The following is a 13,362-nucleotide window of genomic DNA, read 5'->3' on the forward strand; positions in this document are numbered from 1 at the left end:
TGTGGGACCAGGAGAAAGATAGATTTGTAACTATTCGAGGCCACACAGTGCATTTGTTCACTAGAGGGCCCTATATAAAAGCTGGAATACCCAACAATGGCCTCGCTTTACCACAAACTGGCAGTGGCACCTATAGTGAGTATTCTACCTTCTTTAGGACTCAGGTGCCTTCCATTTAAAATGAGGCCTTCAGACTCTTGACCATGAAGAACAGTAGGAAACATTTTATTCCACAGTCCTCTTATACACACCTGAGGTCAGAAGCTTCATAAAACAAAACTTTTAGACAGCATACTCAGACCATTTCTGTCCTATTTAATTTTTGGAAGCTGGCTGCAACCTGCTCAAACTGATTTTCCAGCTCTCCAAGAGGTTGAAAAGCACAGTTTGAACAACACTGTATTAAGTGTTCTCCCTGGTTTCCAGTCCCCAAAGCTGCTGATTCCTGTGATCCTCTGTGTATGGTAAGGAGCATTTAGTTGAAAGCATAGAAAGGTCAGGGTGTGGGGTTCCTCACCCTTGTCATAGTGCACATGGACCCATGACAGTAGGCTCTGGCTCATGGCTATAACAGAACCCCCAGTAAGTCAGCCACAAACTACTCTCCTTTAATGGAAAACATGCTGTTGGGGTGAAAATTGCCCAAGAGACATAGAAATGAGAAAGGTTATGAGAAGCCTAGATAAAATGGACAGGTTCTTAGAAACACCCTACCTAAACCGACTAATGAAGAAACAGAAAATCTGCGGGGATCTATAACCAGTAAGAAGACTGAACAAATAACCAGAAGCCTTCCAACAAAGAAAATCACTGCACTTGATGGCTTAACAGTGAATCCTACCAAACATTTAAAGAACTGACACAAATCCTTCTCATATTCTTTGAAAACATTGAAGAGGTGGGAACAAAGATGGCATTCCGGATAACAAAGACAGATGAAGGCACAACAAAAAGGAAAATTACAGACCAATCTCTCTTATGAATAATAGTGCAAAAAACTCAACAAATTGAATTCAGTAGCACTTAAAAAGGATTAAACAAGCCAGTCACCATGATGCATACCTGTAATCCTAACTACTTCAGAGGTGGAAATTGGGAGGATGGTGGTTCAAGGGTAGCCTGGGCAAAAAAAAAGTCCTCAAGACCCCATCTCAACCAATGAAATCTGGGCGTGTGGTGCACGCTTGTCATCTCAGCTATCCAGGAGGTGTGCAACATAGGATTGTAGTCCAGGCCAGCCAGGGCATAAATGTGAGACCCTATTCAAAATATAAGTAAAGTGAAAAGGACTAGGGAATAGTTCAAGTGGTAGAGTGCTAGCAAGTGCAAGGCCCTGAGTTCAAAATCCAGTATTGCCCCCCAAAAATCAGTTGCATGTATTTATATTAACAGTGAACCGTCTGATATTAGAAGGAAATTAAGAAAACACTGCCACTTACAATAGCTGCAAAAAGAATAAAATGTTTAGAAATAAAATTAATGAAGGAATCTAAATTCTTGTTCACTGAAAATTATAAAATGTTGCTGAAAAATTAAAACACAAATAAATGGAAAGACACCCCATACCCATGGATGGGGTCTTAATATGGTTAGGGGCCATTCAGCACCACCCACAGACTTCTCCAACCCATTTATGCCTTTTTTTTGGAAATGGAAAAATCCATCTTAAATTTATGTTATCTCTAGGGACCCTGAATAGCCAAAAATAATTTCAAAAACAAACAACAAAGTTAGGGGTTTCACAATCCCTGATTTCAAAACTTACTACAGAATTAATAGTAATCAAACAGTGTGGTATGAGCCTAACGGCAGACATACAGATCAGTGGAATAGACTAGATAGCCCAGAAATCAACCTTAAACATATGTAGTAGTAGTGCCGAACTACTCCATCAGGAAAGCACAGTCTTTTCTCAAATGATGGCAGGGTAACTAGATACCCACATGCAAAAGGATGGCAATGGACCCTTAACTCAAAATGAACAAAAACCTAAGTCCAAGAGTTAAAACTGTAAAATTCTTAGTTTGGTTTCCATAACAAAGTAGCTTAAAATGACTGGCTTATACACGTAGACATGTATTTCTCACCATCCTGGAGACTGTAAGTCAGAGATCCTGGTACTAGAATGGCCAGGCTGTGGTCAGGCTCCCTTCTGATTGCAGAGTGCCAAGGTCATGTGTATCTTTAATAGTATATAGAGAGCTTGCTAGCTCTCTGGCCTCTTCTTGTAAGGGCATTAATTTCATTCATGAGGACTCCACCCTCATGGCCTCCCAAAGGCTCCATCTCCAGCAGATAGTTATTAGTTACATAGTTTTTGAAATAGTAATGATGGCAATAATTTTTGTCAAGGGATGCATGCAGGCATACTATATAAGGACAAGAAGACAAAGCAGAATCTAATTATTATTATAACTATAATAAGTAAACTTAGCTTATGCAAATGAGTACACACTGGAAAAGCATTTATAAAGAGAAAAATGTTCTAGCCAGGCCTGATGGTGCACACCTATAATCCCAGCACTTGGGAGGCTGAGACAGGAAGATGGCAAGTTTGAAGCCAGCCCGGGCTACATAATGTGTTATATAGTTAGACCCTATCTCAAAAAACAAACAATAACAACAACAAAAAAACCTGTTCCAGTATTAGGGTTATGGGATTGTTGCATACCATTTTAGAATTTTTATTTTGTTGCTATATTATTCCTGCAAGAACAAAAGCTAGACAGAAGGAGTCACGTGTTACTTGCCATCCTTTCGGACAGATGTACAGTAAGGTCCCAGGTCAGGAGTGGCCTGACTTTCTCTTCCCTCCTAGTCCCTGCTCCTCCTGCTCCAGGGTTTTTTCCTCAGGCTTTGGGGATCCCAAGGCAGGACCCTTGTTTTCACCCAAGCTAGCGAAAAGTGTAAAAGAGAGTTGTGCCCTTACTTTGAACAGCAGAAGCAGGTAGGACCCAATGCTGTGTGCATGAGACACATGTGCCCTGGCCCAGGGAGAGGACAGGGCTTAGCTTGGTCATGGCCTACTGAGAAGCATGGCATGGTAGGGGTGCTCAGGAGAGTGAGCCGGTGGGGACTGGGTCATAGCCAGGCCTGCCCCCTCGCTCCCTTTTCCTGGCCCCAGGAACTCTGTGGGGCGTGATTAGAACAACTTTGTGTTGTTGCATGTGGCGATGGAAAACTGTGGTAGTCCCACAGTCAGCAGGAGCCTTGGCTGAGAGCTGCAGAGCCACCATGCTGTGTGAAAGAGGGACCGCAATTCACTCCCAGGTCTGCACATGAGTGGGTATTCTGTGAATCCTGCCACATGGCAAGGTTCCAAACAAAGAGGTTTCTTTAAGAAAAAAATTGGTTGCTTTCTTAGCAAGTTACATTTACCACAGATTACCATGCATCAAGCACCCAGCACAGAAGCCCCAAGCAGCCCCAGAGCTGGCTGTAGAGTCCGCTCCCAACAGTGGACCCAGCCCAGGCCTGGAGGGCCTGCCCATCTCCCCTATGGTTGTTGCTGTGTGCCACCAGGGACAGTAGCCATGGCGTGTGTCACTTTTTCAGCACACACAGAGAAAAGGATGGAGCGAGTTGGAAAGCATGCTAAGATGGCAGCCCCAAACAACAGCAGCTCTGGGTGCTCTAGTTTCCTGAAGAGGAGGAGACTTTGCCTCCCTGCACAGTGCCACAGGGCCAGCATGACGACAGGGAGGTGTCCTGGCTTATGGCAAATGGGCAGAAGCAGGCACTGCTGCCACCGTCCAAAGTGCAGTGCTAGCTACTCAGGTGGGGGAGGGGAGAAATTTCCTCCTGGGAGCAGCAGCAGCCACTTTGCTGCATGAGTTGCATCATTTGATTCAGCTTTGGTCCTCCACCTGTCACCCTGCTCAAACTGTAATGGTCCGTTACATAACTTCACACCAGAGTCTTAAGCCCACCCTTCCTCCAAACACAGCTGGGTCCATATATATTTTTGCTGCAATTTTGTGGTGTTTGCGAGTATCCTAGGAACAGATTGCGTATGTTTGGCAAACTCCCTATTTAGCAGTGAAGCTGGTGTTTATATTAGAATGGTGACCGCAGAAAAGAACACCGTGGCCTTGCTACTGACCAGCTTGTTGGTTTACTGTGGGGTCTATACTTAGGACACTCTGGAGCTCCAGGGTGGCTCAGTTACCTTAGAGGTCTAATACACATATTCCCGGGAATCCAAAAATACAGGCTTCTGCTCACCCAACCTGTGGTCCTTACTCTCTTTGTTACGTTACCAGAACTGTGGCTAATAGGCAGTAATTTGGCTTAAGGGGATAGCATGTTGGAATGCTTTATAAACAAGTGTGTGGTGTTAGAAATGACCACTAACAGTGCCTGTTGTTTTCTTGCCACCTTGTCAGTCTGGTCAAACACTTTTGAAAAAGACTTGAAGCGTGTACAATGTCGGGTTACCCCTGTGAATATTCAGACCGAAGAACAGACTCAATAGCAGATGCTCGAGGGGCGTTGAGGCTTCAGAAAGAACCCGGTAGAGGTGAAAGCACTCGTGTGTGGGCAGCTGCTGACCTCAGCTTGAGTGGTGATGGGAGGCAGTGCAAGGCCTGGCAGGCCCAGGTGACGCACCTTGCTGGGGACACCTCTGCTTCACAGCTTAGTTGACCCAAGGACTTCCCAAATCTAGGCAGTGACTAAATGCAGTTTGGCGATTATTTGAAGCACACTAGTGTGTAGGCTGAGTAATATTTGCCTTCAGATCCATTATGGCCAGGACCCACACTTTTTATTTTTTCCTTTGGGTCACACAGCCCTCCATTTACACGTGTGGCATATGAAGGACTGGTTTTTTTTGCTCCATGTTTTTGACAGGTCAGCCATTGACAAAGAACAGTGTGATCCCTGTTTCAGAAAGTCATGGTTTGGGCTGACAGAGTGGCTCAGGTGTAGAATGCCTACTTAGCAAGTGTGAGGCACTGGGTTCAAACCCCCAGTACCACCAAAAAAAAAAAAACAGTCATGGTTCAAGGGGTGCTGCTTTTGTATGAAATGAATGATTTTCTTCTGTTTCTTGTTCCTCCCTTCTCTCCTTTCCTCACCTCCAGGAAGGGTGCCTGTGGCCTTCTGACAGCTCCGTGCCACGGCCTGGGGCCTCAGAGGTAAGGTGGGGCAGAGGGAGGGAAGCCGCAGAACAGCCAGGTTACTAGTAAACTTGGCCACACAGGCATTGCTCGTAACTTTGGCTAAAAAGGGGATGAGGGGACTCACACCTTCTAGGAATTACTTGTGTGAGTATGAAGCTCCTTACAGAGAGCAGGCTGAGAGTCACTGGTCTCGCCCTACTAAGCAGTCTTGGCAAGTGTGGGCAGGTTACATAGCAAATAGCAAGGTTCTCCACATGTCTCCAGGTTAAAAACGTGGCACGAGAGAACCATGGCTCTGTGCTGGATACCTTAATACACAAGCATACACATGTACACACATATGCAAGTGACAGCTGTCTCCTAGAAGAAAATTGGATGGTGAAATAAATGAGAGGATTACTAAAAATATACCATCTGGAGAAAACAAGCTAAGTCATAGTTACTTTGAAATAAAAATATTTTTCATATCAATGACTAGAAATAACTAAAGGAAACTTTATCTAGAATACAAATAGCTTGAGAAGTCTAGAAATCAAAAAGAAGGGTCACTTTTCTGGTTTTTTTCCTTTCTTTTATCATTTTTACATTTACTGACATGTGTATATATTGTTCATGACACCCCCTCCTCCTGCCCCCCTTTCCCCCTTCCCCCCCCACCCCCCTCCTCCCCGCACCCGGGCAGATCCTGTTCTGCCCTCTTGTTCTCTGAATTTGTTAAAGAGAAAACATTGAAATAATAAGAAAGACACAGCATTTTTGCTAGTTTGAGATAAAGATAGCTTTACAGAGAGATTCCTAGCATTGCTTCCATGTACAAATGTGTTACAACCCACATTGGTTCATCTCTACCAGACTGCTTCACTACTTCCCAGAAACCTTCCCATAGTAGCCTCTGCCAGTTTAGGATTACTTTATTCACCCCCCTACAGTGAGCACATCAGCCACATTCAAGTTGTAGGTGTCCTTCCCTTTCCCTATTCCTCCCGTGCACATTCTCCCCTTAGTGTGTGACCCATGTCCAATAATATTACTGCATTTGTTTTGGGTCTATAATCTGCATATGAGGGAGAACTTGCAATTTTTGTCCTTCTGAGCCTTGCTTTTAAAAAAAAAAAGTATTTAAAAAAAGTATGAAAACACAGAGCCCCTCTCCACTTTGCTGAATCACAGGTTCCAGAGCTGGCAGGGCCTAAGAAAGCAGGTCCCCTCCTGCCCTGCTCTTACAGATAAAGCCACCAAGGTCTGTGGCCAGGTTCGAGCCTGTGGCCGGGTTCAGGCCTGTGGCCCAGTCCAGTGCTCACTGCACCGTTCTCTTTGTTCCACTTCTGTTCCCATTTGAGCCCTTGGGAAATGCATCCATGATGAGCACATATAGTTCCATTAAACCCAAACTTCCACTTACCCACAGTTCTCCATTGCTCAGCCAGCCCAGAGACTGTGCCACAGTTTCACACACTTGAGTGGTCTCAGTCATTAGGTATAAGGAAATTAAATTTTTGTCTGGAAAAATTTTTCCCTGTTCTGTCTGGGAAATGGTGTAGTAGACAGTGTGCCAACTGGGAAGCATGTTTCCTTGCTCCTGTGCCATTGATGGTCATCTGTGCCCACGACATCCTCACCCTCTCCTCTTTTCCTTCTAGATCATGTACACCCCTCGGGCCAGGGACAGGTTCGCTGCCTCCCCGTTTATCCAGAGGGACCGGTTCAGCCGCTTCCAGCCTACCTACCCCTACGTGCAGCACGAGATCGACCTGCCTCCCACCATCTCTCTGTCTGATGGAGAGGAGCCGCCTCCTTACCAGGGACCCTGCACCCTGCAGCTCCGGGACCCCGAGCAGCAGATGGAGCTCAACCGGGAGTCTGTGAGGGCCCCACCCAACCGAACCATATTTGACAGTGACTTGATAGACATTTCTGTGTACAACGGGGGCCCATGCCCACCGAGCAGCCACTCGGGCATTAGTGCCGCCACCTGCAGCAGTAACGGGAGGATGGAGGGGCCGCCCCCGACCTACAGCGAGGTGATGGGCCACTATCCAGGCTCTTCATTCTTCCACCACCAGCACAGCAACTCGCACAGGGGCAGCAGACCACAGTTTCAGCAGAACCATTCAGAGAGCACAATAGTACCCGTCAAGGGCAAAGACAGGAAGCCTGGGAACCTGGTCTGATCCCTCCAGTGTGTACTTGAATGAGGAGAGAGACACCAAGGCAGAAGGAGGCAGTGCAGGCCTTTCCTGCACAGTGTTGTCCAGTTTTACATGGTACAACTAAGTAAAACCAAATGTGCAAACATGGTCTTTGTTTCTGTTCCTTTCAGGGGAATTGCATGCAAAGGAGACTAAACAATGCAAAATTCATCTGGTCTGTTTATGGAGGGTGGGGGTGGGGGATAATCGGGGATGGGTTTGGGCAGGGGAAACAGAGAAAGGGATGTTTTGAAGACATCATGTCATAAGACCCACAGAGATATTTGATTTATTTAATAATTCTGAAAGGAGACTTTGCAGACAAATGAGGTCAGAATGGCCTGTTTTATAATTAACTGAATAAAGAAGAAAGCATTATTATATATTATCATGGGGAAGAATCAGCCAGTTTGCTTTTTCTCCTGAGGTGTGGAACTTTTATTTTGGTTTAATAATATGAATCGCAATTCCTGTTTTGTGTGCCAAGGTATAAAGTGGACAAGTTAGATGAGTGCAAGGCGTTAATTGGTGTTGTGATGTTTTAAAGTTGCACTATCTGTATGTTTAAAATACATAGGGAATTGCTTGGTGTGGAGGTCTGTATGTTGTCTTGCTACCTGTGGATGGTTATTAGGCCCAAGGAACACACTAGCATGTTCCCAGAATCATAAGAAAAGGTATTTGGGGATGTGGCTGAGTGTTTACCAACTTACGTAAGTCACAGAAGTGATTACTGCTGCAAGAACTTGTATTAAAGAGCAGAGCATCGCTGAGGCCTCTGGAGGCTTGGGTGGAAGACAGGAAGTGCTAAGTGCCAGCATTTGACTTCTTTGAGTTACTCTGCTAGTCTTAGACTGCATGTTTTATTAAAAATGAGCCCAACACATCTGTGAGTTCAGTGTCATAGTGCTGCTCCAATCCTCCAACTGTATTTTTTTTCAGTAATTTAGATTTTTTTTCCCTGTAGCATGAAATATATTCAGATACATATTTTATGCAGTCAATTGTTGTTTGAAATACAAGGTGGTTATTCTGAGCACTGCTGAACAGTGTCCCAGTGTAGCTGTTGCTGCTCCCCTTTCCTAGGCAGCTCCCATTAGTTCTGCAAACAGGCACCCTGGTAACCCCCATACACGACCCGATCTCCATGTGAGTGAGTGATGCCGATGGGGTGTCTTACACAGAGGAAGCCCCTAGACTGATGGAAGGACACCATGTGTACCAGTCATGATAATCAGCCAATTGCATTTCACCAGGGACACCCGGCATAGCGTTCCAGCTCAGACCTACTCAACTCCTGAAGGGATTTGCTGCCCTCCCTGTCAGCCTTCGTGCTGGGTTCAGAGGTTGGTCACATAGCAACTGTGACAGCACAGGACCAAGCACAAATGCAGTTAAGATACAAGTGGAAAACTGATTCTCAATACTGTCAGCCTTAGTTTCCTGTTTCTGATATTTGCAAGCATTCTTATGTACAATGAAAAAAGAACTCTTGCAGATAGACAGACGTAGGCGCTGGCTCTGTCACACAGGCAAACCCTGTGCTGAGGAGGCCTTCTCTGCAGTGAAGCGGCTGGGTTTGGTGTTTGGGCGTCTTTGGCCCCTGTACTTAACGAAAGGAACTGGAATGGTGAGTCAGTGACTCCTGTTTGTGCAGCTTTAACGCCGAGTCAGCATGTGTGTTGCTGTCTGCCTGTGTCTGTCTCCAGAGGTGGTTCCTCAGTGAGGTGACTTTGTGTGCTTACAAGAGAACTAGAGTGACTGTTTGGAGCCCAGCTGATCTCTGATCTTCTGCTCATTTCTGCTAAACTAAGTAGGCCAGCCACTGGTATGGCTGGTTTTGAGGACTGAAGTTTGGATTCACCCATTTCACACAGTAACAGCCACGGAACCAGTCATAGTCCGGGGGAAAAGATGGGCAGCTTGTGCTTGACACCCAGCTGGGAAGGTCGTGCACTTGAGGGCCTCAGAGGAGGGTCTGGGCTGGCTTCAGTCTTGTCCTTTGCAGGGAGAAATCAGCGCTCAAGGCAGAGGCTGACTTGAGGCCAGGGATAACCTTTCTCATCATCCTGGAAACCTCCTGAAAGGTCGCTGGCTCGGGGTCAGACCGATGCTTGAAACAGGCTGGGGCCCTGTGTCACAAAGGCAGAGGTGAGAGATGATGTGGTCCTGAGTGGGGACTCAGTGTGAATGAGTGGTCAGGTGCAGATGAGAAGGCTGGCTTATGGATTCATCATTCCAAATCTTGCCTGCAGTTTTAGTAAAGCAGGTGACCCCACCCTTTAGCTGTAGCTCAAAATGGCTGCACAGTCTTTGCTTTTCTACCTGCTACAAGAAAAAGCTAAGGTCAGAAACTTGTAGATTCCTTAGCAACTTTGCAAGTATATAAACTTTTGTAGATACCAATGATATTGGCAAAACAATTATTTAGTTCAAGTAACTTTAATCGTCCTTCAAAAGACAGGTCTGTTCAGGTGCCCTAGAGAATTGCCTTTTCAGTTAATGAGTGACTTAAAGACACTTGCAGAGCAAACAGTGACTTTGAAAAGTCTGGGAGGCTGGGCCTCCGTTAAGGGATTAGTTTAAAAGACAAGATCATAAATTGGATTAATAGTCAATTTCCCTTCGACAGAGAGGGGAGGTGCTTTAGATCAGCAGCTCCTCTGAGCCTGTGGCCGGCCAGGCTCAGTGGTGTTGACTACCTAAGGGCATGTTGTCTTTCACGAAGCCTATGCTTAGAATCTGAGGGTGCGGTGTAGAAAGCAGTGACGTAGGCAGTTGATGGTAGGTTTATAATCACAGGTATTTCTCAGAGCACTGCAGTGAAAGACTACATTGTTGGAAGGAGCACTCTGGGCAGGTGGCTGTGACTTTTGTCCTTTGTCCAGAAGCTTCTACCCAATGCATGTGGACCCCATCTACAGGAAAGCTGTCTTCTGACTTACGTTTTTTTCAAAACTCCAGTTTTCTCTAAACACTGAAGCAATAGATAGTCTAATAGAAGGTCTAATTTTTGTGTCCATTATTTACTGATAAAGCAGCTTGACAAGTGTGTCCTGTGTCATCCCCACCACAGAGACACTCTCAGCCCACAAGAGACCGTAGGTAGGAGAGGAGAATGACTAAAATTTACAGATATGGCATGAGAACCTCTGCTAAGTTCAGCTTAAATTTGTGAGGAAAGAGGCATCAACCGGAGACTGGGAGGCCTCCTCACACCAGTGTGGGAATTAGGCACTCAGACCAGTGGTTCTTGCTTCTTGAATGTCTTAAGTCACTCTCCTTGACCTTCACTTTTATTTTTATCTTCATAAGGATGAGAAGAGCCCAAAGGGAAGTTCTTTCAGAAAGCTTTTCTGTTCTTGAAAAAATCCATTCAGATTCCTACCTTCCTCTCAGAACCAGTGGGTCCTCCCTTCTATCTAGTTTCTCTTAGGGAGACTCCCAGTCCTGCGTGGATGCACTCAAGGCCACCAGCTTGTGGCTAGTAGAGAGAGCACCGGCACAGCCCTCCCTCACAAGGGAGCCCACTCTGGCAGCCCCTGTACCTTCTAAAGTCCCATTGCTAGGGAGTGCGGCCACTGAGTTTTGCTACTCAGAATGGCTACGTAGACTTCTTGTAAAACACTCATTTTTCTTAAAATTTCCAAAGCTTAGCAGAGAAGGGAAAAAACAGGATGCCGTTATCTTTTTTGCTCTTCTTGCACACCCTAGTCACTCTTTCCTTGCACCCCAAGTTACAAACAGGAGTTCTTAGCTGCTTCATGGCTCACCCAGCTCTGCCCATCCCAGCCAGCACGGCTGCCAGGAGCTGGACAGTCCATAGCGATAAGGACAAATGGCGACCTCACTCCAGGCCTTCCATAACCCCCACTCTTCAGGAACAAAGATGTCATTTAATGCTCAGAGCGCTGTGTCTCTTGGTAGTTCAGGTTTCTGTTAGCGCCAGGGTTAGACTGTCACTTGCTGCTGGTGCTGCTTTCCAAGTCAGATGTGTCATGAGGCTGCTGTCCCAGTGCAGGGTCGTCTTGCTGAGAAAGTCAAGTCTTCCTCTCGCCCTCCTTGCCCCTAGGGATGTGCTTGTTTCGGTGTAATGTGGCAAGGATAAAAGTCGATGGGGGAAAGGGGGACTGAACATGCACGAACACCCTCTCTGTCCCCAACTCTGTCCGTTTCTAAGCAGCCAAGGTGCCTGATGCTCTTATCAGCAGATGTCGGAACCCAGCCTGTCCCCACGCTTGGCGTCCACCTTTGTTGTGCCTCTCTTAAAATGGTGCTTCTTCGGTCGTCTGTCTTCTTACCGTTTTATTTGTAAGGTGCTGCATATAAGTGGGTGTATTATGCATATATCCTACCCAATGGGTAGAACAAACTTGTTAATACTGTAATATAATGTACAGATGGTCACAATTTTAACCGAAATGGCATAGAATTTGTGAGTGCCGGTGTGCTTCACCCTCTTTTGTAAGAAAATGTGCAAATGGATGCATACAGATAAAGTCTATGTAGTTTATTTTCCTATTAAATACCAATATTATAACACATGGGGAAGAAGTCTGAACAAGCAAGCCACAGTTTCTGACCAGCGTATACATAGCAATGGAGACTTGCATCTTTGCTGTGAAAATACTTTAAAAAATAATTTTTAAAAATCCCATAGCTTTTTGGTTGCCACTAAATGCTTATTTTAATAATTTTAGAAATACTGTTCGACCATTGTCAGTTATGTTTGAGTCAAAAAAAAAATGTTGGCTTTTCACCTTGCTCTATGAGCAGACCTTGTCTCGTGCTGGGTATGATGGAGGCGTCAGGCCTCAGTGAGAAGTGCAAATGTTAGTTGTCAGGATGGCAAATGTCCTGTCAGAGTGAGCAGGCTCGCCTGCAGCAGAGGTCTCTGTTCAGCTTCAGGGGCACTTGTGACCACTTGTGTTCTAAGTCACTTTGTGGAGCCAATGGGCCGACAGTGGAAGCTGCAGGGAGACAGAAAAAACAAACCCACGTGGGAAGACCCTGTTGGTCATTAGAAGAGAACTGGCTATCAGTTAATCATAGAACCTGAGATCTGTTCCTACTGGTGCTGACCCCCAAACTAATTAGGACTTTCCATTGGCTAGAGATTATGTCGTCTTTGGGGGGAGGTTTGAGGTGCTGGAGATGGAACCCAGGACGATGCTCATGCTAGGCAAGCACTTTCCCACTGAACTACACCCCAGTCAACATTGTTTTAAGTTGAAGGTTAAGGTACACCCCCCTCCTCCAGGTCAGTTTTTAGGTCTCAATTGTGACCTCTGAATATTTCTTCAAATACTCTTTTTAAAGGAAAAGAAAAGCACAGTGTCCATTAAAGCCACTGTGGGTGTCAAGTGCTGTCCATAGAGCAGTCCATGGGATTCTGCCCATCTGGTTCACGTTTCCAGTTTCCTGTGTCACCAGATCCTATTCTAATAAATTCTGTGCTTTTTATTTACTCTGTTCAGATTTACAGGTTCACATTTTGAAAATCACAATAGAATCATTCCCTTATCCTGAAAAAAAAAAAAAAGTTCTACCAATTACCCCTAATCTGAAAATGCCTCTAAATGCAACTCTTTATGTTGAGGGGTAAAGTCAACCCTCCCTTTAGCACCTCTCTGAAAGGACTATGTCCTGGATCCCAGTCAAGGCCACTGTCCACTGCAGGGTACAGCAGCAGCAAGACCCAAGGCTCGTTACTGTCAGCTCCCGCCATAGGCAGGGCTTCTTAGGAGATCTGGTGAGCATAAGAATGTTCTGGACTTAGAGATACTAAGACTTGTGACCAACACTGCTTCCTTCTGCAGACTCAGCCAAGGCTTAACCTTCCTGTCAATGATACTGGTTTTGTTTAACATGCTTCTTGGTATATTGCTAATTTTCATTTCATGACTTTCAAAAATCAAAATTTCAAATTGTATACTTGTCTAGTTTAAAGCTGTTTTAAAATATGTACAATACTATTCCAGCATTTAGTTCACTTAACTTTTATTATAAAGCAATCTACTAAAAAAAGTACAACTGTATTTGAACTTTTC

The 13,362-nt window shown here is 45.3% G+C and overlaps 1 protein-coding gene across 9 annotated transcripts in view; it reads left to right on the forward strand.

Moving 5' to 3' along the window:
- Positions 1–7,416, forward strand: part of Ldlrad4 (low density lipoprotein receptor class A domain containing 4) — a 402,230-nt gene extending 394,814 nt beyond the window's left edge. For all 9 annotated transcript variants that reach the window (XM_074070391.1, XM_020180295.2, XM_020180298.2 and 6 more), the window contains 2 exons: positions 5,085–5,138; positions 6,764–7,416. In XM_074070391.1, the coding sequence (XP_073926492.1) occupies positions 5,085–5,138; positions 6,764–7,294 (585 nt within the window). In that variant the 3' untranslated portion in view covers positions 7,295–7,416. The remainder of the gene's footprint in view (positions 1–5,084; positions 5,139–6,763) is intronic.
- Positions 7,417–13,362: the final 5,946 nt, after the last annotated feature.

This window comes from Castor canadensis, chromosome 4 (assembly GCF_047511655.1).
Source record: "Castor canadensis chromosome 4, mCasCan1.hap1v2, whole genome shotgun sequence".
Taxonomy (NCBI): Eukaryota; Metazoa; Chordata; class Mammalia; order Rodentia; family Castoridae; genus Castor; species Castor canadensis.